General features: G+C 49.9%; 1 protein-coding gene across 1 annotated transcript; it reads left to right on the top strand.

Annotated features, from left to right (window-relative positions):
* Nucleotides 1–798: 798 nt before the first annotated feature.
* NAT8L (N-acetyltransferase 8 like) lies at nt 799–24364 on the top strand. The gene is made up of 3 exons (XM_032186812.1): nt 799–854; nt 2031–2227; nt 23927–24364. Exons 2-3 carry the CDS (start codon nt 2122–2124, stop codon nt 24292–24294), a joined length of 474 nt encoding a protein of 157 aa, XP_032042703.1. The 5' UTR covers nt 799–854; nt 2031–2121; the 3' UTR covers nt 24295–24364.
* Nucleotides 24365–24663: the final 299 nt, after the last annotated feature.

Here is a 24663-nt window from a genome sequence, read left to right as displayed (position 1 = left end):
CAGCCCCCCCTCCCGCACCCCCACGCGTGTATTTTCCACCGCGGCCCCACGCGAAAATCACCACCCCCCCCTCCCCAAATTCCCCGCCGTAGTAATTTGCAAGCGGCTGGGCTGCTCGGAAAGGACAGGAGAGGAGAGGAGGGGAGGGGGGGGGGCGGCGTGTAGGGTAGGGTGGGAGGTGGGGGGGAGGCGGCCCGCCCCCCCCGATCACATGGCGACCCCTTGCAGCCAATGCGGGGGGCTCTAGGACCCCGGGGACCCGCGGCCCCCCCGCCCTATAAATGCCTCTCCAAAATGCAGCGCAGCTCCTTTCTCCCGTCCCGCCCGGCCGCGCCGCTCCGCGCCCCGCGCAGCCCCCGCCGCTGCCTGGCGGGTCTCCGGCCCTGCTCTGAGCCCCGCTCCTTCCCCCCCACCCCCTTCCCCCCTTTTTTTTTTCCCCCCTTTTCTTTCCCTTTTTTTTTTTTTTTTTTTTTTTTTTTTCCCTCCTCCCCCGTTTTTCTCCTCCTTCCCCTCCCCGCGGGCAGTTTGCATGCATTGTCTGTCTCCCAAGATGGTTTGTGAGACCAAGATCGTGGCGGAAGACCATGACTCGATCCCGGGCTCCAAAAAAGACACGATCATTGTTTCGTCCTCCCAGATGTGGCCCACTTTGTCGGGCACCCCCTCTGCTCCCCTCACCCCCCCCAAAGAGGAGCCCAGGCGCGACAACGTGTACATCCGCGAATTCCACCCCTCCGAGCAGGAGGTGGTGCGCCGCATCTTCTACGAGGGCATCATGGAGCGGATCCCCAACACGGCCTTCAGGGGGTTAAAGCAGCAGCCCCTCACTCAGCTGCTCTACGGGCTGCTGGCGGGTGAGTGCCTGCTTGGGGGGGCCCCAAAAAATGGTGTTGGGGGGTGGGGGTGGGGGGGGGGAGAGATTGGGGAGGGAGCGCCGCGGAGCCGCAGCGCTGCGGAGGGCGCAGCGCAGCCAAGGGGGGGGGGGTGGTTTTTTAGGGGGGTGAGCCGCAGCCCTGCGCGGGTTTTTAGGGAAAAGAGGCATTTGTGGGGGTCGTGGGGATGCGGGTAGAGCTGTCCTTGAGGTTATTTCGTGGTTGGGATTGAGGGGGGGGACGCAGAGAGGGTTGCGCGGTGGAGGGGAGCGGTGCGCGCTTCCCGGCGCTCAGCGCACCGCCCCCGCGCAGCCCCGCGCGGGGGGGATTTGGGGGGGCCGCCGCGTGCCGCTGTTGCTTGGAGACAAACGGGAGCGCTCCCCCCACCCCCCCAGTGTGTTTTTTTCGGGGGGGGGGGGGGTCGCCTCCTGGGGTTGCATGCCCAAAATAACCCCTGCAAGGTGCGCCCCCCCCCCCCCCCATAATCATCCGCGATAATGTGCGCCCCTCGTGCGAATATTGACGAGAGCCCCACATGTGCAAATAATAACGTGTGACCCCCCCACACCCCAAAATGTACCCCCCAGGGTGGTTTCTCGTGCCCTTGGTGGCTGCAGGTGCCCCCCCCATGCCTTGTGGGAAGAGGCCCTGAGTTGGAGGGGGACCCCCAGCAAGTAGCGAGGTGCGGGGAGCTCAACAGGGGTCGTGCTGGGGGAAGCCACCAACAAAGGGGCACCCACAGAAGCCCCCGTTGAGTCTTGCACGCCCCCCCCCCCCCCAAAGCATTGAGGTGGGCAGGGTGCTGTGGCTCCCCCGGCAGTCGCTGCTTCCCTGGGCTGGAAATAGTAATGCCGCAGTGGAAAACACATGGCTGCGGAGCAGCGTGCCCGCAGCCTGCCGTCTTCCCCCCTCAGCTGCTACTTAGCCTTGCTGGGTGTGGGGAGAAGCGGGGTCCGGGGCCCCCTCAGCATCCCCTCTCCCCCCCGGGCATCCCAGCCCCGGGGATGCCACACACTCGGCTCCATAGTCCCGAGAGCGTGAATCGCGCCGTGGTTGCGTGTGCAAATGTCTATTTTGTCTGTGCTCTTTTAATTAATTTATTTTTTTTGTAAATGAGTTTGTATTCCGAAATCAACACTAAATTCTCTTTTCTGACAGGTATCGTTTATTTCTCTTCCTTATCTCCATAGTAATATGCTTTGTTGTGACCAAGTCCTTCCTGCTGACCTGCTGTTTGCCCATCTTTCTGATGGGCATGAGGTACTACTTCAGTAGAAAAGTTATCCTCCACTATCTCGATTGTGCGCTGCATACGGACATGTCCGATATTGAGCAATATTACATGAAACCGCCAGGTGAGTCCGAGTGCCCCGGGGGGAGCCTTCCCCCGCCCTGCTGGGGAACATGGCTGCTCCGTGCTGCTGGCGCCTTTGCCTCCTGTCAGCAGCACTGAGCAAACTCAAAAGTCACCAGAATCACCAGAATGCAGCTCTTTGGCCACACCAGGCACAAATCCCAAATCCAGCCCCCTTTTTTTTTTATTTATTTTTTTTCCCCTCCCTAAGATGTCCAGTCATCCTCTGCGGCATCCATCTGCACCCAAGGGATGGGGTATGGTTGCTGGGGGCTTGCTGCACTGCGTCCCCCCCAGTGCAGGTAATTACTGCAGGCTGTCTGCCCCCTTCTTGTCCTGGGTGTTTCTGTGCTCCTCATGCATGGGAGCTGGTCTCAGAGTGGGAAGAAGGGGAGATAAAGGTCTCTTAGCCCAAATGCGTAGCCCATTTTAGGGTTTGTGCACATTTTCTTGTATTATTTAAGAAGAACCTTCCTTAACGCAAGTGTTTTGGAAGAGGCACAGATCAGGTATGTAAAGGGATACTGCCTCCATCCATTTGTTATGTACATGCATGTAATTAAAAGCATAATACCTAATGCTAATGTTTGCTCATTAAGCTGCAGAGACTCTCTTACATGATTAACTATAATAAACTAAGGTGCTTCACAATTTGTCAGGCAGGGAAGGTGCTGTTTCCTTTCTGGAGGCGTACACCCGTGTTGAGAACCAGAGCAAGGGGGCTACCTGGGCTGTCTCCTGAAATCAGGGGGGTCTGAGGTTTGCTTTTTGTGGCCATGGAGAGCTGTGAGAGCGAGGTGATGCCAGGCACCTGCGTTAATCTCTGTTTTCTCAGGGTACCTACCCAGTTGTTTTTCCATGGGACTGTTTTCGCTGCATCATTGCTGTTCCCCACGTGTGACAGATCTCTCCCTGAGGCTCTCCTCCTGGTCACTTCTAGAGGACTAATAGGACATGCCACAGCTGCAGACTTTCCTTTCTCTCACTTCTGATATTGCATTTACCTAGAATGATGCTCGTTCTGTAATAAAAGCCTCAAAATGTCCTAACAGTGCTTCCTTCAGATTTTGTTCCCCGTCATGGCACACATCTCATGCAGATCTTGTTCCATCTTACACAGGGGTTGTATTTAATTCACAGTGAAGCAGCGTGTAACTTGCATGTAGCTTGCGTGCCCTTAAAAAGCGCAATCTTCCTTCAAGCTGTTGTCACAAAACTAAAAGGGCGTGTGGCAAAACGCTCCCGAAGCTCTGTGCTGAGGCTCAACAAAGCCCAGTGCTGGAGGAGGTAGCGAGGAACTGCAGGGGAACAAGAGCAGGCGGTGCGGGTTTCCGAGGTGTTTGAGCCACGTCTGTCCTTGGGGCTTGGGGTTTGTGCGATTCCAGGCTGGGTGTGGAACCAAGCTCCGGCATTTGTAACACCAGCATTTGTAGAAAATAAACCAAACGGGCTCACATGAAGAGTCAGGAACGCCCCCAGCTTGTTTTGGGTCAGGAACGTAATACAGATCAGCCTCACTGACAATGTGCCTTTGAACCATTCGTGTTGCTTTTATTTGAGACCTAACAGGGCTGGTTTCAATTTTAGAGCAAGTGTGTGGGCTTTAATTTTTGACAGAATTTAATCATGTGTAATTAGGCTTCTGCCATGCCATAAAAAGCAGATTTATGGGATCGTTGGTGCTTGTGAAAGGTGCTTGATGATAGTAGTATTACACAAGTTGGCTGGGGTCATAATGAGGTAAAGCCAAGGGGAGGCTGGCAGGACTGACTCCATCCGTGGTGCCACTTTGCATGGTTCTCATCCCCGTGCCGTGATGCTGCATGGTGCTGTCACACGAGGCATGAACCCAGCCCTCTGCACCCATTTCCCCCCACATACAGTTGTATTTTTTCCCTATAAGACAGCAGCATAAGGACAGTTGTCTTGAAAAAGCCTTCAGTTCCACGTACTTCTGAGGCTTAGCACTTGCACTGCCTATTTAAACGTCCTGAGAACAGGCAGTAATGTGCCACATCAGCTCCCCCAGTCCCTGCACAAAGGGCAGCAATGACAATAGAACAACTTCCAAGTTTGTCTTTTATTGTGATAGTTTGCAAATTAGCACGCAGACATAAATTATTGCAGTGGGAACAAGAAGGGCTCATTCTCGTAAGCAATGCCTATTGTTCCAACTTAGATATTACTGAAAACTTTCTCAGTTGGGTGTTAGGGAAGAAGTTGTCACAGGGAGGTTAATCAGATGCTGGGACAGGGGCCCAGGGACGCTGTAGATACTGAGAGCTCAACTAGACGAGGTAAAACCTGATGTGACTTCAGGTTGGCCTGGCTTCAGCTGGGAGCATGACCAGGCAACTTCTCACTCCTTTGAAGCATCTTTATTTATGTGCTGATTTTTTTTTTTTCTCAACACAGAAGACAGAGGAAGGGAGCATTGCCATGGTGGGTTTACAAATTCTTGTTTACAAATTCTTGCTGACAGACGCAACGGTAGAGCTGGGACGTGGTCTCAAGGTCTCTGATCAGGATGCTGGTCAGGGCTAAACCAAGGTTTTGCTCTTGTCATCCATGGCATGAAAAACTGGTGTTTGCTGTGTGCTGCTTGCAGTACCTGGGTCAGGGTTCTGTTGTGCAGAGCATCAACAGCAAACAGCCTCTGGTCAGGCAGGTGTCTCTGGGGAGGAAATATTTTAACTACTGAAATATTTTAATTACTGAAATGGGTCATTCCTGGTGGTTTTGCTGAAGCATTCTTACAGGCTGTGCAAATCATGGGTCAGTTTAAGAGCAAGAACTGAAAGGTCGCAGTTTGTAGTGGGTTGTCATAAGCACCAAGATTAACAATTAGTGGTACTTGCTTTTCAAATATTTTTTTTTCTGCTGTAGTTTTTCTGGTCCACTAGTCTCCAAGTTAGTTATTGTCTTAAATTTCCTCCACTGGGTTTTGTATGAACTGAAAAATATGTGCTGTCAGCGATTTTGCTGAAGTACACTAGCCAAAATTTAAATCTTTGTTTTCTCTTGTCCTCCTACACTGACACCAAGATTCTGGCAGAAAATTTGGGCCAGAGTTTAACTAAGCTCTTAGGCAGTGGATTGACTTGAATTGCTGTTGACTTCAAAGGAGTTGTTGGTGTTGAGTTGTGTGCTGGATCGGGATCTTAAACAGAGGATTGAATGGCCCAGCCTTCGCAAGCTCTTCGTTAGCTTGCATTTTTTGTTTAAAGTAGCACTTACTGGTGGCTTTTATTTTCTTTATAAAAAAAAAAAAAAAAAGACACTGGGGCGGTAGAAAAGGAAGGAATTGGATAATGGGCTTAATTGTCAACCAGAGTAACTTGGGCTCTAGTAAATGAAAAAAAAAATATATTAATTTTAAATAGAGAAATGCAGGAGGCAGGGCTCTACGCAAATAAGAGGAGCACAGCTGGAGCTTCTTTTATGGTCTGATGGTTTTGTCGACTAATCAGTTTTACAGCGTCTCTTCAAGCTTCTGTCACAGTTGGTTGTTTTGTGTATTTTTGTGGTGGTTTGTGTGTTGGAAAGATTCTTGCGAGGTTGAGGTCTCCGCTGGAGTGCTGATGGAAACCAGAGCTCCTCGCTTCTGGCGTGAAACCGCTGCCCTCCCGAATGAGCAGAGCTTCTGTGGATGAACAGACATGTCTTCTTGTGGTAGTTTCAGGCCTCATCTCCTGCTGCTGTCTGTCCTGACCTGCTGTATGGGTGCGTGTGGTGGTGGTAGTGCGAAGATCTCCTTGTAGGCCTCTGCCCCAGCAGGATGGGCAGGTGACTTGAAGAGCTGTGGCTGCTAGAGCTGGTGGAGGCCTGAGGGCATCTGCCTTGCGAAGTGCAGCCAATTAAGCTGAGGAATTGCTGTGGGATATGTTGGGTTAGGTTCAACACGCCAGGCTGGCAGCTGTGGTTTTTGGTGGTGGCTGTGTGTCTGCAGCCATCGCTCTGTGGTGGTGTGGGCAGGACTGGAGGGAGCGGTTCTGCCACCTCCTGGGAGTCCCCATCTTGGACTTTCTCCTTGCTAGCTGTGTACAGGGAGGCGGCTGTCCTGATGGGCAGGGCAGAGTGGGTTTCCATCACGCCTGGTACATGAATAGGTTACGCTGGTATCCTAAAACAGGGATGGCTCATGAGGGTACAATCCCTGCTGCTCATGGGCAGCGTGTCTCTCGGGTGGCCCAAAAGAGAGACGTCCTGCCCTTCTCAGCAGAGATCTCGGGCTCATGTCCTCCTGGGATGCCAGCTGGGGTGGGCTCAGAGAGGGTTTGTGAGGAGGTGACACCCTGCTCATGGCAGCACTGCTCTCTCCTTTCCAGGCACTTCTCACGTTCGGTGGGACATCTGGCTGCAGAATGGGTATTTCAGTTGTGCTCTTGGGCTTGGCACAGGGCTTTTCATGCCAGAGAACGGAGCTGACACCGATAGGGCTGACCCCAGGAGCATGTGAGGAGACGAGCACCTGGCTGAGAAATTTTGCAGTTTCTGTGCTGCCAAACCTGGAGGGCACTGGTGGGGTGAGTGGCCCCATCTTGGCTGGCCCTTCTTCCCCAGGCATGCTGGTGTTTTGGGGTACCAGGCCAGTGTGGGGACCATGAGGCAAATACAGGGACCACCTTGGGAGGAGCCTTGGTCTGGGAGCTGTGGTTGCTCTGCCTCACCCTGTGCAAGCCAGGGGGGTTCCTCCCCATGGTGGGGGCGATGGCCTGCGGCAGGGAGGTGGATGGAGCCCCCCAGGCTCCAGTTCTTCCACATTCTGGGTAACTCAGCAAGCAGCTGAGCCGCCAGATAAGCAGGAGGGACGCTGCCTGCTGATAACATTGTTTTGAAAGAATAGAGCAGCTCTTGCTTTGCAAAGCCAGGGCTTAGTTACCTGACCCTGGGAGGGGGCTCGGGGCTGCTGCTTCTCAGTGCAGGAATGTGTTTTTGGAGAGCCCTGCCCTGCTTGCCCATGCCCGAGAGGCAGCAGGAATCTAAGGCATCCCTATCTCCAGCATTTCTTGCTGGCTTTGCAGCGCCCTGACCTCGGGCATCTGCCAAACCCCTGCACTGGCTGTCGTGGGTCGGGATTTTCGTGCGTGCCGCTGCTCACGGAGAGCTGGGGAGTCCAGCCTGGGGCTTGGAGTGGGTGCAGAAAACCCAGAGGAGAGGCTGTGTCCTGATCCCAGACACAGCATTTCTCAGCTCTGCTCCTACCAGTGCTGGGAGTGGAGGTCAGGTCTCATCTTTTGGAGTTGAAGGGCCTTTTTTCTAAGTGTCTTCAGTGGTGGCATCTCGGCCATTCAATGGTGATGCTTCAAGAGATGAGATCTGCACATCAGAGAGATCTTGCAAGATTAGGATGAGAGAGCTTCAGACACAATGCTTTCCACTATAAAATGCACTGAAGATATTTCAGACTGGCCTCCTGCAAGATGAGTGCTTAACAATTCCCAGCGTCGTTTTTTGGTTACTTACACCTTAGCTGAACTGGAACTGCCTGCTCTGGTATTTCTCACACTCAGTGCCTGTCTTGAACTGAACTCAGGAAGCAATAAACAGCAGCTCATGTCTCTGAGTGCTAGGGATGTGTGTTGTCTGGTGTTGGTAATTGACCAAAATATTATATTATTTGCATCATGTAAAATGTCATTAAAGTCAGGTTGCTGCTCCCGAAAGCTACCTCTTCTGACATTAGTGCTCCACATGTGAGGTCCTCTGCTGCTGTGGTCATTGGGAGCCCACGTGGGACAGACCTGACACCTTGCCATGCCACCCCCTGCCACGTTCCTGAGGCTGAAAGTCCCCAGGGCTTTCTCCAGCACAAGACCAAGCACAGGCACGCCGGCTCTGCTGGCCCCCAGCTGCTCTGGTATCTCGGCCAGCCCTGCCCCAACCCTGTGCTCGTGCTGATAAACACCTGGTGGGGCTGAAGGGGGTGGTGATGCCTGGGTCTTCAGAGTTTTTTTCCTGTTTTAGGCATGCTTAGGCAGTGCACAACTTCCAATCTTGAAGAGCAATGCTGTAAGTAGAGGGTTGCCCATGGGAAAACTGAAATTGTCTGGCTTCTTCAGGACTGTAGCGCAGACACAAATGGGATAAACACGTTCATGGGGAAGCCACTGCAGCCTTGCTCCCCTCTCCTTTCATTTCGTTATTACTGGAGTAGGAACATATGCACAACCCCACTCCTCAACATGCATATCCATAAGACAAAAATAGACCTCGCTTCAGATCCACTAGCTTTGGCACGTTCCCATGTCAAAATGTAATGAAAATATATTTTCTAGTAAATTTTGCAGAGCACTATAACCTATTTTTTTCCCTTGCATTCAAAATTTCTCTCTCAAGGTAATTGACGTGGCTGTCAGTTCATGCAGCAGTATTTAAATGGGTAGCCATGACTTGGGGGTATGGCACTGCTGAAAGCAAGCTCTGTCTGCAGGTATTTAAAAACCCAGTACGTGCAAGTGCTCTTAATTAATCTGTGATACAAGAAGTAATAAGTTGTGTGAATCAAACGTCAGCAGTTTTTTAGGCACCGTTAGCTCCTCAGGACTGCCAAACGTGAGTTGCGCTTGTGAGTGTGAACAGGGCAGCAACATCAGGCCTTCTTCTTTTGACTGGCTTTGAGCAATTTTTTTTTTTTTTTTTGCTTTTTCTCTACAGTTGGTTGGTTTCTGATGTTTTGGCTGGATACAACTTCTCGTGACTGTCTCAGTGAATAAACCTAAGGAAGAATACAGAACTTTCTCAACAAGTTTAACTGTGCATTCAATGGCTCCTCCTCCTCTCACTTTCCTTGGAGTAGCTGGGATTTAAAACAATTACCCCAAAATATGTTTCAGCTGAAGGCTTTCAGAATTGGCTCCACATTGGGTACCTGATTAGCAGTGAGAGATCTAAAAGTATGAAGCTCTGAGCCCCTCTTACCCTGAATTTTGGAAGTAGCAGCCCAAGCTGGAATCTTGTTTCCAAGCACCAGAGGCATTATATTTAGATTTTTAGGGCTTTTTTCAGGAGTGTCTGTGATCCCTGTGTGCACAGCCAGGTGCCTGAATACTTCAGAAATTATCATCTCTGTATCTTAAAGCCTCTAAGTTTTTTGAAGGGACACCAAAAACCAGTCTCTTACATAAATACCTAAGTACACGGAGTGATTTTCAACCAGCCCAAACTCTCCAAATTTCACAGTAGATTCCTTCTGCGGGCTTAAATCTTCATCCAAGTCCCTGGGCTGGGAATGGGCTTTTCCCAGCTGCTGGGAGGTTCGTGCCTGGCCCGAGATGGGCGAGCTGCTGGCGATGGCAGCGGGGGAATCCTGCCCCGGGGTGCTCACTGGTACTGACAGGCATGGCAGAGCCCATGCCTGTGGTTTGGTAACGCAGTGCTGAGGATCTGTTACAAATAATAGCCTGCTTTGTGCTGCTTTCTTCCATCCGCAGGAGAGGCTTCGTGGAGAATTTTGCCAGTGTCTGGTTCCGTGATGCGTGGCCTTTGTTGTTTCTTTCTGCATCAGTGAAACGGGGAGCTTCAAAGCATATTTTTAGTTTTTTTTTTTTTTTTTTTTTTTTAACCCCCCCCGTAGGAAGCTGAGGAATCATTTTTTTTCCTGACAGGTGGCTAATGAAAGCAGTCTTCAAGCGAATCCAAAGATAGCAGAGCGTCTTGCATAGCTTCTATTCACAAATCCCTCATTTGTAAGCAGTGCCGATAACAAGATTTGTTGATTTTTTTTTTTTTGTTGATAAAGGCAAACTGGAATCACCAAGAAGCCTCGGCCTTGCTTTTTATTAAGGCACCAAAACCAGTTCATGCTGGTTGGGTTAGAGACAGGTGTGTGCCACGGTGTCTGTTACAGATGGCTTCGAGCCATTCTTTTAAGTAGTCTATTGACCCGCTGGACCCCAGCGATCAATTAAGTATTTATGAAAGCACATCCTGTATCATTTAGCATCTTCTATAACTGCTTGACGGCTGCTGCTTTCCAGAGCTGAAGGTGTTGTTCCTTAAAGGATAATCCTGAAATTTTGACCTGGACCTTGCAGAGTTTAAAGCCAAGCTGGGTTTGTGCTTTAAAAGGGATTCTGTGAGTTAAAGCCTGTTCAAGACAGGTGGCAGGGAACGTGTGTTGTATATTTATATTTTAAATGGCTATGTGAGATATTACTATTATAAATCATATTTGCAACAGTTTACACTTATACAAGCTAACAGAAAAATGCAACACATTAGGCTCACGTTAGTGGGTACTGCTTGCAGTGATAACTTGCAAGTAACAATTTTGTTACTTAAAATTCATGCACTGCTTGGAGATTTTATCTAAGTGGCAAAACTGAAAACCCAGGGTTTTACGAGAAGATGATTCTTCTGTTCAGGAGCTAGAAAATAAAAGGGAAAATAGTTTTGGTTGAAATTAAACTGATTTACTGCTCCCTTTTTTTTTTTCTGCTCACTGTGAGGAACCAAAAATCTGTATGTAGTGGTGAATGTAATGCTTTCCTCAGCCTGAAACAAGTCTTGGCTTTGCTACAGGCTTTGTTACGAAGCAAAGACCAGCTCCAGGTATATGCTTAAAGAAAAAAAAAAAAAAAAAGCTGATTACAGTAGAGCCATGTTATCTCCCAGACAGGCACCCTAAATACCATGCTGTAAGGACTCGGGTTTTTGTATGGCATTATTACAGACAAAGACAGTGCTGGACCACCTGGATCCCAGCCCCCTTTTAATGATAAATAGAGGCATTTTATCCTGCTGTAGAAGTCAAAGAGGTTGTGTTGGGGGGGACCCACTCCAAAATCCCAGTAGCCCATCAGCGATGTGGGGACGAGCCGTGAGCAGGAGTAGTGCCAGTCTGGATTTCATGTGTGTTTTTTTTTTCCTGGCTGAAGACTTGGTGAATTCAGGACAGACCTGTAACTTGTTTTGAATCGACAAAAAAATGCATTTTTAAGTAAACTACTTGCCTGGACTTACTCTCGATCACCAGTAATTGCTATACAAGCTGCTCCAGCGCTCTCTTGCCAACATGCTTGAATCCTGACTTGGAAACCAGCATCAGAGGTGCAGCTTTATTTGCTTTTTACAGTCACAGCTCTCGGTCTCTGCACTAGATGCTGGCTGAAGTGGGGGTGCTGGACCAGCTGGCCAGCCGTGCATGGCTCCCTGGCGCTCCTCGCATCCAGCAGTCACACAAACTGCTCACAAATCGTAACAGCAGCTATGGCGAACCAACAGTGGCTTCTCAGTTGTTGCTTTTTTCCATTTCCCCCTTCTTTTCCCCTGCCACTGCAGTTCTTTATCCCACTTCTTGCAGCCTTGTGCCAGACTGCAATGGTTTTGGTTTTTCTTCTCTGGATCCTGCTTGGCTCTCTTGCCTATCCCCGTGCTGAACTCCGCCATGTGTTTGTCTGGGTCAGCCCTTGCTTCATTTGTCACTTGTAGCAGTTCCCAAAATGGTGGTCCCACACCACTAATACCTCCCTTTGCATGTCTCTGAGCTTTCCCTCCTCCCCCTGATATGTTTTTAAATTTTGTGCTTACATCCCTGTGCTTAATTTCATTCCACAGGCGGTTCTCCTCTTTCTTAGCGTGTCATTCAGATGTCCTGCATGGTGAGCACAAGGATTTATTTTTGTTGGTAAAATGCTCGGAATAACAAAAATGAGAAAACAAATACAAGTCAGCAGCACGAGGATATTGTGTCTGCTAAGCTGAAAACACAGTGTGTCAGCGCATAAACCCATGTGGTGGGGAGAGAACATTTTGCCTGAAGGCAAATGAACTGCCAGCAACAGGATTTCTTACACCTTTAAAGCCTCCGACCTGCCTCGCTCAGATGTATCTGGACATGGCCTATTGATCTTTTTCCACGATGACTCTTTCCCAAAAACCCAGTCTTAGCATTTTAATGGGGTGTAGAAAATCATTATTACAGTCAGAATACAGGGGGGAAAAAATGTAAGAAGTCCTTTGCTGCGATCAGGGCTTTTTGTTCTTTTTTTGGAGGTGCCAAATCTGTTCCTCCTCCCTGGAACTAGCTAGCAGCATCAGAAACCCCGTGTAACACTTCAAGTGGGAATCCAGGGAAGACCTAAATATGCCATTTTTCAATTTAAAATAATGTATTTAGTAGAGCTGCAAGGAGAAGCTTTTCAAAACGGGCTGGTTTTGGAGCACCTGCCGTTTTCAAGCGCTAACCAATTTTAGATAATGGTTGGTTAGAGCTGTAAAAGCATGTCAGCTGCTCAGCTGCTGTCTTCCATAACCACAATTCAGTGGCTCAGCCACGTGAGAGTCTTGGTAAAGTCATCACCATTGGAACAACGTCACTGGGGGTGGGATTGCTTGGGAGAGAGGGAAAGCAAGTAAGGGGGGAAGGTATTGTAAGAATGGCATGGTAATGAGAGTTCAGGTGGATTTTTATTTTAAAAAGTCCAAACTGCTTGAAAGGGGTGTTCTTGAAACACCTTTTCAAACTTGTGCCGCTTGTACAGTCAATTAGGTTCACTTAATGGCTACGAAAATACACATCAGGTTTGATTTTAGAACCTGTGAATGTTCAGAGGATAACATCAAGCTGTGCGGAGATTTTTGTGCAGAAATAAGCCATCATCGAGTTTTACAGTGCTTTTTTGGTGAGCCTTCAGTACTCTGAAAAGCATCAAAGCATCTGCAAGGTTGTTTTTTTGTTGTTTTTTTTGTTGTTTTTTTTTTTTTTAAGAAGTGGGAACATTTTTCATGGATAATGCAAACAGCTAAAGAGGATTTCAGTAAAATTCTCATATATAAACAAAAAAAAACACCTCCCCACATTTACTGAAGTTGAGCTTCAAGAGAGCTTAGCTTAAAGCTTTGTTGGAGCATTTGCTTTAACTTAACTGTGTGCTTGAAGCCCTTGTCCTGTGTTGGGAGTTAAAAGCATGCTAAGGGACGTCCTTCAGCACAGGTCCACGTGCTGCTTTGATCCTTACAGGAAACCTGTGGCATGAACGGGAAATGCAGTGACACGGGGTAAACCTGCCTCCAGTTTGAGTTAGCTGCGAGATGAGTGCGTGATGTTTTAGGGAAAATTCTGGTGTGTCAGAAAGAGTTGTTTCAGTCAGGAACCTGCTCTTAATTTCATTTTGCTCTTCGTATTGGGGGTTTCATATGTATTTAGTGTTGCTTTTATAGTAGGGAAAATCCACCCGATCCTCAAAATTCTGCATTTCTACCCCATTTCTGTGGATTTGCATCTCTCCTGGCTGTGGTTGCTGCTCACATGGATGAGTGGATCCTCACGATCCGGATGATGTGCTGCATGCAGGTCTCTGCTTTCACCGCCTGTGAGCACGCTGCCCTTCAGTGCCACGTGTCGCCCTCTGTGCTCAGCTCTCTGCCTGCTCCGTTGGTTATTTCACAGAGCTCTTTAAAGTCCCTGGTCTCATGACCGGCGTTCAGTTTGGGGCCAAAGGGGAAGGAACCCCATTCGTGGGGATGTTGGGCGTGCGATGTTAGGTGATCGCTGCAGATTTGGGAAGAACTGGTTTAGGTTTCTCTAGGAGTTTTGGTCAGAGTTGTTGGTGTGGTGGTCTGAGCACATGCCAAAGGTTTTTTTTTTTTTTTCTTGTGTTTTTCCCTTTTTTTTTTTTTTTTAATTTTTGAGATGTAGACATTTATACATGCAATTTTCATTTCACATTAATGCATCATCCACAACAGGTCCATTGTCTGCCCAGCCGGGCAGATGTCCGTGTATTTATGGATGCGCAATCTTCTTTTGGTGCCATACTCGACAGATGTGCTAGTTTCCGCCTGGACGTAGCGGGGTTTGGTGTAATTACACCCCAGCCATGTTGGCCTTGATGAGGCATAGGAGCATATTCTCAACAAGTGAGCCTCAAGGTGCTTGTTTTCTGCGGCGTGGCAGGGCTGTGGTTTCACGTGCAGCACGGTTTGCTGAGAGGTAAAGATCAAAGCAATGTGCGGGTCTTGGTGGGGTCTGCACATGGTAGGATGGAAGAAGAAAACAACGAGAGCCTTTGTTTTCATTATTACATGCCAGAAAGAAGGCAAGTCTTGCACGAGCTGCTTCAGTGCTTGATCTCAGTGATGTGCAAGGCTGCTGACAGCGTGCAGGGGAGGAGAGAAAAGCCCAAAGCCCTGCGCGTTGGTGTGTGCAGGTGGAACACAACAACCTTACCCCAGGGCCAGATTTAGCTGTGTTGGGTATAAATAGAACAGCCCTCCAGGGAGTGAACATTTATACCAAATCTAGAAAAATAAAAGGTCTGCAGGCAAGAAGGGTGTTAATTGACAGCCCAAGTCCGTGGGGGGCACTGCAAGGATCATTCACAGGCTTCTTGGACTGGATTGCCTCTGGATTGTCTCGTCTGACGTTTCTGCCTGTCCCCTGGTGTTACTAACTGCTCTCGGTTCCTGGAGGGCCCAAATGCAAGGAGGCATCTGCAGCTGCCAAAAGGGTTGGGTCCGACCCTTTTTTCTTGGCCTGCTATGTGTGGAAGTTGCTTTTCTCCCCCCTTCCCACTCCACTGTGATGGTTTGTGAGGGCTCAGCTCAGGATGGCAGCTTCATCACGTGGTGGGGTGGCAGGTCCCAGCTGATTGTCACTGGTGGCCTTGTCTGATGCCTGAGCTATGGGCAGGCAGCACTGTCGTACTTGCACAGCAGCTTGAAATGGTGCTGAACTAGAAATAGGAAGAAATACTTGTTGCTAGCAATAGGCTTGAGGAGATCAAGCCATTTACTGACTGCCTTCAACCTGCAGTTTGTATCAAATCTGTGCCCTGACATTTTTTTCCTTTTTTTCCTGCCTTCTTCTACTTTGAGCAATGAATTATTCAGTGGGGTTTTGGAGAAAATGTGACTGCTTATGGCTGCTCTTTCACTCCCGTCGATTCTTAATACAGTGGGAAGGTAGAGCTTGGGGAGGTTTGATTCATTGTGTTTGCAACGAGATAGGATTCTTGTGAAACTCCAGTCATGTGCAGAAAGAAAGGCTTTTAGTGGAGCAATCGTATTTATTGTTAGTTTTGGGGGAGTGCAGTGGAAGTTTCCCTTTGCCAGGTGGAGTTGAGTGAAACATTCCCTGCTGTAAGTTCCCAATGCACCCCTCGAAGCAGAGGAGCTGCCCTGGGGTCTGAGACTTTCCTGGTCAGCATGTCTGCACCATAAGCTATTGCTAATTACTCCTAATTATTGCTCATCAGTTGCTGTAGTAATGAGGTCCCCATTCAGAGGCTTTTGAGGGCAACAGGAACATTTCCTATTAATGAGCTAAAGGAAAACACAGCAGCAAACTTGTTCAAGGCTGTTGACAGGTGCCATACAGCATCTTTTGGCTGGATGTAGACGTCCACTTGGTGGCATACAGCGGAACACTTCCAAACCATGCATTTGCCCTTTTGCATCACATCTGTGGCATGGGATTCCTTGATGCCCCTGAAAGTAGTCAGAAATGTAATGACTTCTGCAGGTGGGACCCTTTTGGTTTCCATTTTCTAAGTAAGTAAATGCTTTTAGTCACCTCTTCTTACATACAGCTAGGTGGGCTCCCTGTAGACTGGGGGAGGCCCCTTCCAGCCTTGCTTTCAACCCTGATTTAAAGAGCTCTACCTGCGTATATTATTCTGTACTAAAGCATTGTTATGCTGGATCCCAAGCTTGCACCTAGGTCTGGGTGCAATTCCTTTTGCCGACCTCATTCCTGGTTAAAAGTGGTCGTTGGCAGAGCTCTGGGCAGGCTTTGCGATGGTTGTTTGCCAAGGGGAGGCTCTCTCAGTGGCTATCTTGCCTAAAAGTTTGCTGACCTCTGGTAGAGCAGCATAAAACTCCTCAGAAGTCCTTGCAGAGATCAGAACCGCTTTTATTATTTAACCTTAAGTAAATGTAGCATTAGTTTCTCCCTTTGCTGTGAAGCATTTGGTGCAGTTCCTGTGTAGGTACATGCGATTCTATTCAACTGAAGAGAGGCTTGGCTAAATTTAGACCAGACGAGTAATGATAGATGGCTAAAATAAGATCGATTCTACCCATTTTCCCCATGTGATTTATGTCTAGGCCAACTGCTAAGCGAAAACGGAGTCATTTGATGATACCGCTCAGTGCCTTTTTACAGTAATGCCCATAAAGCAGAAGCCAGCCAGCAAATAATGAATTGTAAAACATCCAATAATTCTCGATTTTCCAGTTTTTTCAGTGTTTGGAAGTGGAATGTGCCGCAGTGTAAGTTCAGTACCTTTCAGAAAGCAATAAAGCCATAGAGTGAAAGATTGATAAGAAGAGGGAGATGGAGCATTAACGGTGTCCTTTTAAGAAGCTGGCTTAAAACACAACCAGCAGCATGTTTTATTTTGTAAACTGATTTAACAAGAAGCTAATTGTAGCAGCAGTCATTTGGAGCAGTTACTGGGAAGGATGCAGGCTAGCAAAGCTGGCAGAAAGTCTTGCTTCCTTGCCTCCTTTAAAATTCTAGCTAAGAACAGCCTAAATACTAAAGGCATTGGCTTACTTAAGGTCTGACTCCACAATTTATAGGCTTAGCGAGGATTTGGGATGCATAGGGAACATCTGCTCTGCAAATACTTTAAATACTCATTTTTTTGTCACTCTGCAGACCAGTCCCTTCTGCTTAGCCAGTGATGTTGGTCTGGGGGGAGTCATCACACAGCTCGAAAACGCTGGACCAAAATTGTATATTTTAGTCTCTAGCTGCTCCTTTAAGCTATTTAATCATTTGCTTACTGATAACTGTTGATCTCATGCAAAAACCCCAGCCGCTGCCTGGTTTCCCAGGCTGTGCTTTCGCCTGGTGGCGTAGCGGGTGGATCACAAGGGCTAGGCTGGTAGTTTGGTCTCCTCACTGCACAGCAGGGAGCAGAGGGACACAGACAGCTAAATGTGTGCTGATGGATGGAGCAGGGACACTCTGGGCCCTGGGGACCGAAGGCTTTTTGGGAAATCAGACCATGACGTGCTGACATGGGGCTCTTGTTGATCCAGGTTGGGTCCTCGTGAGGCTTCAAAGGGGAAAGGTGTGTGGGTAGGAGCTGCCTTGTGGTCCAGAGGAACGGGGAGTTTTTTAAGCAAAGGTTTTGAGGTGATCAGTGATGCGTGCTGGGTCCTGTCTCCAGCAGGGACAGTGGGAGGTGTCGGCCCAAACCTGGCTGCTTTCAGAGATCTGGCTGCTGCACAATGTGCTCTTCTTGTCTCCAGTCAAAAACCTGTGAAAGGAAACTGTGGCTAGCTGCTGACATCTCAGGGATTTTTTTTGAGGGGCTTTGGCACCCTGGAAAGAAATACCTGCGACAAACTAGCAGGGTGCTCTTGGGGGCAGGCCAGCTCCATCGGGCAATGTCCACACCTTGCCACCACCCCCATCCCACGTGTGGGGCCAGTGCCCTTCTGGCCCTTGGCACAGCCGGGTGTGCTGCCAGCCTCCCTTCCTTGCTGTCCTGGGAAAGGAGCCAGCATTCGATCCTCCTGCAGTCTGGTGACACTGCTAAAAACCCTCCTAGCATCGGGGGTGGTTTGGTCGGCCTCTAACGTGGAGCGGCAACGGGCAGGAAAAAAAAAAAAAGAGATGAAAGGGAGCAGAGATGAAAAAGGAGGCGGATGGAGAGGCAGCCGGGGCTGGTGGCAGCTCATCCATCTCCTGGTGCTGTGCAGGTGATCTCGTCGCCTGCCCCTCGGGTGTCCCGTGAATCAGCCCCTGGCACCCGCCCCCCGCACGCGGATGCTCAGCCCTGCACCCTTCCAGCCGGGGGTTATTTATGGTGAGGCGATGAATCCTCCACTGGTAGCTTGCGTGGAGTTATTTATGTGAAGGAAGGGGTCCCACAGCGTTTCTAATTTCATGCATGGGTAATTCTTGTGTGTCCCTGACATATTTTTTTTTTTTGCTCCAATGTCTGTGCCTTGTCTGCTGCAGAGGGATGCTTGTGGGTGTCAGGAGTGTCAAGGCAGGGTATCTCGCATCTCATCCACTTTCCACAGCCATAAACTACTCAGAAATGCCATTGTTTTGTAGGAGCCCTCCAGGAATGCCTTTTTAACTGAAGTCAAGTGTAGAGTTATTAGCAGAAGTTGTTGGAGCTGTTATTCAGCCCTGCTTGAAGCCAAGGGCAACTAGGAAGGTAGAAGGGAGAGAAACAAAGACCTGGGAAGAGCAGAGGTAAGGAGAAATAACGTGCTTCACAGGCACAGTCCCCTCCTGCCCTGGTTAGTAGCGCTTGTTTCACAGAACCCAAATTTCCTTTCTGACTTGATGTTGATTTAACTTGGCTGGTCTGCCCCTCGCTTTGCTGAGGATGGAGGGGAAGGAGGACGAGGCAGGATGAAAGGCTGGGGGTTCAAATAGCAATGCATGACCGGGACACCGTCAGCTTTGGGCTGGGGACTCGTCCACTTGCTGCAGCAAGCACTGAAAGCTGCTTATATAAATAGTGCTGGCAGGAGGAGAGGTGAGGCACCGAGCTTTGGGGCTTTTTAATAAAAACAGGAGTAGCACAGCTGCAGTGCTTGGTGCAGCACAGCCCCTGCAGGCTCCCCATGCACCACCCAGCTCAGGCTGCCCAAAACCTCACAGGAGGCTGGGCGATGGACTACAGGGGCACATATTTAAAGCTCTGTGATGGGGCAGTGTGTTGCATTCCCTTTCCCGCCGATATTCCTGCGTGGTATTGTTGCACTGGGTCACAGGATGTCAGTGGGTTGTAGCAAGGAGTTCGGGGCATCTAGGTTTTGCAGCTGGGATTAGCAAGCCTGTCAGTTTTGGCAGGCTTTTGTGTGTGATATGAGTGAGAAGCTGCAGATCCTGCCCCATGGGAAGTGCTGGGCTGTTTTTTGTTTGTTTGTTTGTTTCTTGCCCTTTTCCCCCTACCTTAGTGACCCAGGGGAAGATTGAGGATGGGGGCTTGCAATGCTGCAATGTGAGGCAAGGCTCTTGCTCCTCCCAGCCAGCGCTGAAGGTGCACACTGAGACCTCCACCTCCTCCCTCAGCACAGCTGCAAGTCCCATCTCTGCCAGGGATGTGGATTTGCAGTTTTTAATGCTGAGGAGGCCCGGCCAGAGTTTCCCATGCCATCAGCATCCTTCTGTCTTCCTGCTCGGAGGGTGCTCTGAGGATGTTGCCTGCGACAGCTCCGAGCCAGGAGGGGAATTGCTCACATCTGTGCCGTGGTGACACACTAAAGCAGAACCAAAAATCACAATCCTTCTAAACTGTGCTTGAAGGGATATCGTGTCTGTCTGGAAGGGACGTTCAACAAGTAGCCGTGAAAGTCGCCACCTCTGAAAGAGGGGGAGTTGCCCTCATTTTGCTGGCAGTGCGAGCTGGCAGTGCCTCTTCCCTGGGCATCTGCTCCTTCCTGGAGCTGCTGCGAAGGGAAAAAGGCTGGAAACCAGCATGCATGCACCCAGCCTGCTCTGAGTTCAATTGCTTGGCTTGTGTGCTGCCTGGATGTGAAATAAGAGCTCAGCCATGGGGCTGCAGCCATAGCAGTGCCTTCCATGAAGAAAGAGGGAAAAGGCCGGTCTGCTTCAGGGTGAGGTTTCCAATGGGGTGAGCTTCTGTTGAAAGCTATCCCAGCGGAGTGAACCCCACAAAACTGGCACCAGTCAGGTGGTAGCTGATCCCCAGCCCCGTGAAGGGAAGCGATGGGTTTGCTCTGGCTCTGTGCCCTGAGCACCGGCACAGAGGGGCAGTTCTGGGGCAGCAGGACTTTGCCTGCTCCCCTGGAAATTTAATAGAAAGAGATGGATTTTAAAAATATCCCAGAATGTGCGTGCTTTCTGTCGCGTCAACAAAAAAGCCAAGTCAGAGCTTTGCTTTGCCATTAAATTCTGGTTTTAGGCGTAGCTGTCCCTGAGCACTGTGGGACGCTGGAGAGCAGTAGGAACCTGTGGTATTTAATCCTGTAGGGCTCCGGGTGGTGGGGAAGGCTGATGTCTCATTTTCCTCTCCTCTAGCAGTACTCTCTGCTATTGCTTTCGGTTCCAATCTTTCCACCCATCCACCCACTGGCCTTTTATTCCCTAAAGGGTGTAGAAGAATTTGCAGCAAAAAATAAATGAACTGATTTTCACCCACCATCCCTGTCGGCTGTGTGGGGGAGCGCCATGCAGCTCATGACAGGAGAGGCTTACGAGAGCAGTGGAGCTGTGTCCTCAGCTGAAGAAACACGGCCAACCTTTGTAGGTTATTCTCCCCACCAGCTCATTTTTGTGCATTTCTTACAGTAATTCCACTGTTACCGTGGCTTTCTGGGTGCGGTAAATAAAATATATCTTAAGTGATGGGCCTGTAGGACCGGGAGACTTCACTGTGGTGAAGTCCAAGTTGGTAGCCAGCTGTTTGGTTTAACTTACTGGCTGATAAGGCAGAACTGCTGGCCTTTTGCCATCCCAGCTATTTCATATAGCTCTAAGGAGGTGGGAGACACAGGAGCCTTGGCTTTGCTTTATTTTACAGTGCCTTTTGTAGGTCTTGTGTGACAACTGGCCTCTAAACTCCTGCTTGCAAGCAAAGCATCCTTCCTCTTATAAAGCTCGTGCCACTGTATGCTGGTTTTCTAATCCCAAACTAAGCTTTTTTTCTGTGATTCATGGTCTTAAATGCAGCAGAAGCCTCATCGTATGGTAAAGCGTGGAGGCACATTGGGTGGGTCTTTTTTAGGGAGAGGTGCTACTCTGGAAGTTGTTCGCATGGGAAACATGGACGTGGTATGGAGGGGGCTTGCAACAAGGCTGAGTCCAAACAGGAGGCCTGGGCATGAGCTGGCATTTCTGGAGATACACGAGGAGCTTGTGGCACAGGGATATTGCAGCTGGAGTTAAACGCAAGGTATCTGTGAAGAGCAGCTCTTTGTGGTGGTCTTACAGGGTCAGGAACCTGGAGAGCAGTTTGGGGCAGTGGGAGCTGAAAGGGCTTTGGGTGTCTGTCCTGATGAGTAATGGGGGGATACCAGGAGATGGAGGGGATGAGAGTGAAGGCGAACACTGGCACAAGATGAGCATCTGAAGGGCAGGGGGAGTCGCAGCCGTTGGGGCGTGTGTTTATCTTGCAGCCGTGATTATTTTCAGATCGCGGTTCGGGAACGTAAACCGTCAGCGCCCGCTATTAATAGCACTGCTGGCAGCCGGGCTGCTGCTTACTGCTGACAGGTGAGGGGAAGGTAATTTCGTTTCATCCTTGGTATGAAGAAGTGCAAAATCGAGGTGGGCTCTGATTCAGGCCCCTCAGACCCAAAAAGATGGGCAGGAGATCCTCCCCTAGACCTTAGGGGTGAGGATGTGGGTGCTGCTACAGGAGGGAATTCGGTGAGGAGCTGCAGCTAGCTGGGAATGGTAAAAAACAAAACAAAAAAACAGTGAGTTCAGGCAAAAAGCAAACCAAAAAGTTTCAGTTTCTCTGAAACTTGAGGAATTTGCTCAGAGCATCAGCCGGGGATCAGCAGTGTGCATGGGGATGCCCAAAACAGCTTTCAGCAGCAAATCCGCGTGGGTGAGGAGCATGGCTCCCTGGGGAAAAGGGATTTGGCCACCCCATAAGGGGAAGCCGGTGCTGGGCTCGCAGCGGCCTTCAGGATCCCGGCGTGTTTTTGCAGGCTGGGGTCTGGTGGAAGGCAGTCCTCCGTGGGCACGGAGCCCTGAAAGTCCTGGTGACTGTTCACGCCGGTGCAAACGGGAGCTGAATACAACTTGCATTGTTTGAGCAGATGTGTCCTGTCTGGCGCTAATTATAAGCGTTTCATGCACAACACACACCGGGAGGTGTGCCAGCTACTATTTCTTTTCATGTTGAACTTGAAATCATTATAATTAAGCTTTAAAGTTGTAAGTAAAAACTAACAAGATGTGAGCATTGCTGTCATGCTGCTAGCAGTGGGGCTGGCGCTTGGTGTGGGGTTGGGCACGTTGGAGGACTGTGAAGAGCTGGTGGGCTCTGCCATGGCAGATGTGTCCAGGTTTGGTCTTAAAATAGGCAAAAATCCTAAAAATTCAGGAAATGTGTTGTTTTACAAACCTTGGAAGCATTTTGTCAAGTAAGCTTTAGCAGTAAGTTGGCTTCTTGGGCACACATGGGGCTTGTTAGGAAGGGAAAAATATTAATGAATGTGGGGAGAAGTGCTGGTAGATGCACAGATGGGTGTCTCTGTCTTGGGGAGGACAAGCCAAGCGTGCTGAAGGAACAGCCCCAGGAGCAAGGTGGCAAGGACTGGCTGTTGTGTGGAACTCTTTTGGGCTGCACCAGGTGGGACGCACCTGGAGAGGCAGTGGGTGGATGATGGAGGGTTGGCAGGGTACTGCTATGTGACACAGGGTCACCAACCACACAAAATGCACTTTTAAAAACATCACGGAGCCGTGAGCTGGTGGAGCTGTTTGATTTATACACAGAGGGAAAGCAGCTGCTGGCCCTCAGCACTCCTAGGCCTCGTCCGGGCCTTGTCTGACTAAATTACGTTGTGAGGTTTGGGCAAATGCAGGGGAACAAGCAGCACTGTCACCACAGTAGCAGCAAGGAGATGTTTTAACTGCTTGTGATAAATGGGTCAAGATGGGTCCCAGTGTGTTAAAAATTAGCTGTTGACCTAGATAGCAACAGCGCGATGGCTGCTGGCGGTGGGAGCCAAAGCGAGTGTTGGTGCTGTGTGTGTCTGGGCCCAGTGGCAAGGATTTAGCCCGGGTGCTTTGTTTTGTGCCTGACTGCTCTTCAGCTGCTCAGCCATGGGTCATATCCACCTCCCCAAAGCCTCACTCCCCATGCTTTGCTCTCCCCAGGTACTACAAGACTTGGGGACTTACTGTATGTATTTAATTTCCCCCCATTTTGGTGCCTGCTGTGTGCTCCTGTGCTCCCACCCCTGTGGCTCTATGCATCCTGGTGAGGCTCTGCCTTCAGGAAGGGCAGTTTGCAGCATCAATCCCTGTGCTAAAGGTGGAGCCGCAGCCAAAATCAAGTTGTCTCCTGCTGTAGGAAGGAGAAAGCCAATGTCTGCCTGCAGGTCTCAGTGACAGGGGTCTCTCCTTTGGTCGGTTGTCTCTGGGTAAAGCCTTGCTCCTCCTGAGCAGCTAAAGTCTGTGCTTTCCTTCTGGGCAAGAGTTTTGTCATAGTGTGTCCCTCATTAGCTGATATAATTGGATAATGGTTTTCTTGGATGTTAATTGAGCAATATCTGAGGTGAAATCATGTTTGTCCTGTGCTGAAAGCATGAATCTTCTTGGGTCAGTTCAAGGCACCTCCTTCACCAGGATGCTGTCTGAAGATCTTGAGTTAAGGCCCAAGTAATTTGTTCCTTTAACTGCACTTGTTTTTATTAAATTGCCTCGCTGGTGGGGCCGGGTGGTGCTGCAGTGCTCTGGAGTAGCAGTAATTCCTAATTTCATTGGCTTTCATGTTGGTCGGCCAGCCCGAGCAGCTGGATGTGATGCCACCACAGCATGCTGAGGCATTCAGGTGGAAATACAATGCAGAGTAGAGGAGGAGTTGGGTAGCAAAGTGAACGACCACATTGCTGGTCCTCGTGTGCCATGGTTGGGTTTGGGGGGTTGTGACAAGCAGCCAAGGGCCTGTTCTGGGCCGGGGTTCACTGAAGAGAGGTCTGCTGGCAGGACAGGAGAGCTGTGACTGCCTGCAAGTCAGGACCAAGGGATGATTTCCGACCCCGGCGCCGCCGGCGGCTACATGTGGTGCTTTGTCTCCTGCAGGCTCCTGCTTCTGGGTGGCCGTCCTCGACGGCAACGTGGTGGGGATCGTGGCGGCGCGGGGCAACGAGGAGGACAACACGGTGGAGCTGCGCCGCATGTCTGTCGACTCCAACTACCGCGGCAAGGGGATCGCCAAGGCCCTGGGCCGCAAAGTGCTGGAGTTTGCCATGCTCAACAACTACTCCTCCGTCGTACTGGGGACCACGGCCGTGAAGATGGCGGCCCACAAGCTGTACGAGTCCTTGGGCTTCAAGCATGTGGGAGTGGTTGAACATTACGCCCTGCCGGGGATGACGCACTCCTTGCTGGAGAGAATGTTCTTCCAGCTTCGCTACCACCGCTACCGCTTGCAGCTGCGCGAAGAATAAAAAAACCCAACCCACCAGGCGAAAAAGTTATTTTTTTTTCTCTCCTCCCTCCTCCCCTCCTCCAAAAAAAAATAATAATAATAATAAATTGCCCTTCTGTTTCTTGTCGCCGTTTATTTGCCAATTTTGTCCACCCTTGTTCCCCCATCTCATTTTTAGTTTGCTCCGTGCAGCCGGGTGGCAGGACTGGGCGCCGCTCCCTCGCGTGCTGGAGGGGGCGATGCTGGCAGTCCTGCCATCTCCGCGCACGGGGCCGCGGACCTGCAGCCCTTCCTCCCCAGGTACTGACATAAAGCACAGAAACTTACCTGCAAGACAGCACCACAGCTCCGGTGTACATAGTCTTTTCCTTTTCCAGATGTAAGATAA

Source organism: Aythya fuligula, chromosome 4 (assembly GCF_009819795.1).
Source record: "Aythya fuligula isolate bAytFul2 chromosome 4, bAytFul2.pri, whole genome shotgun sequence".
NCBI classification, from domain to species: domain Eukaryota; kingdom Metazoa; phylum Chordata; class Aves; order Anseriformes; family Anatidae; genus Aythya; species Aythya fuligula.
This window is presented reverse-complemented; position numbering and strand designations above follow the sequence as displayed.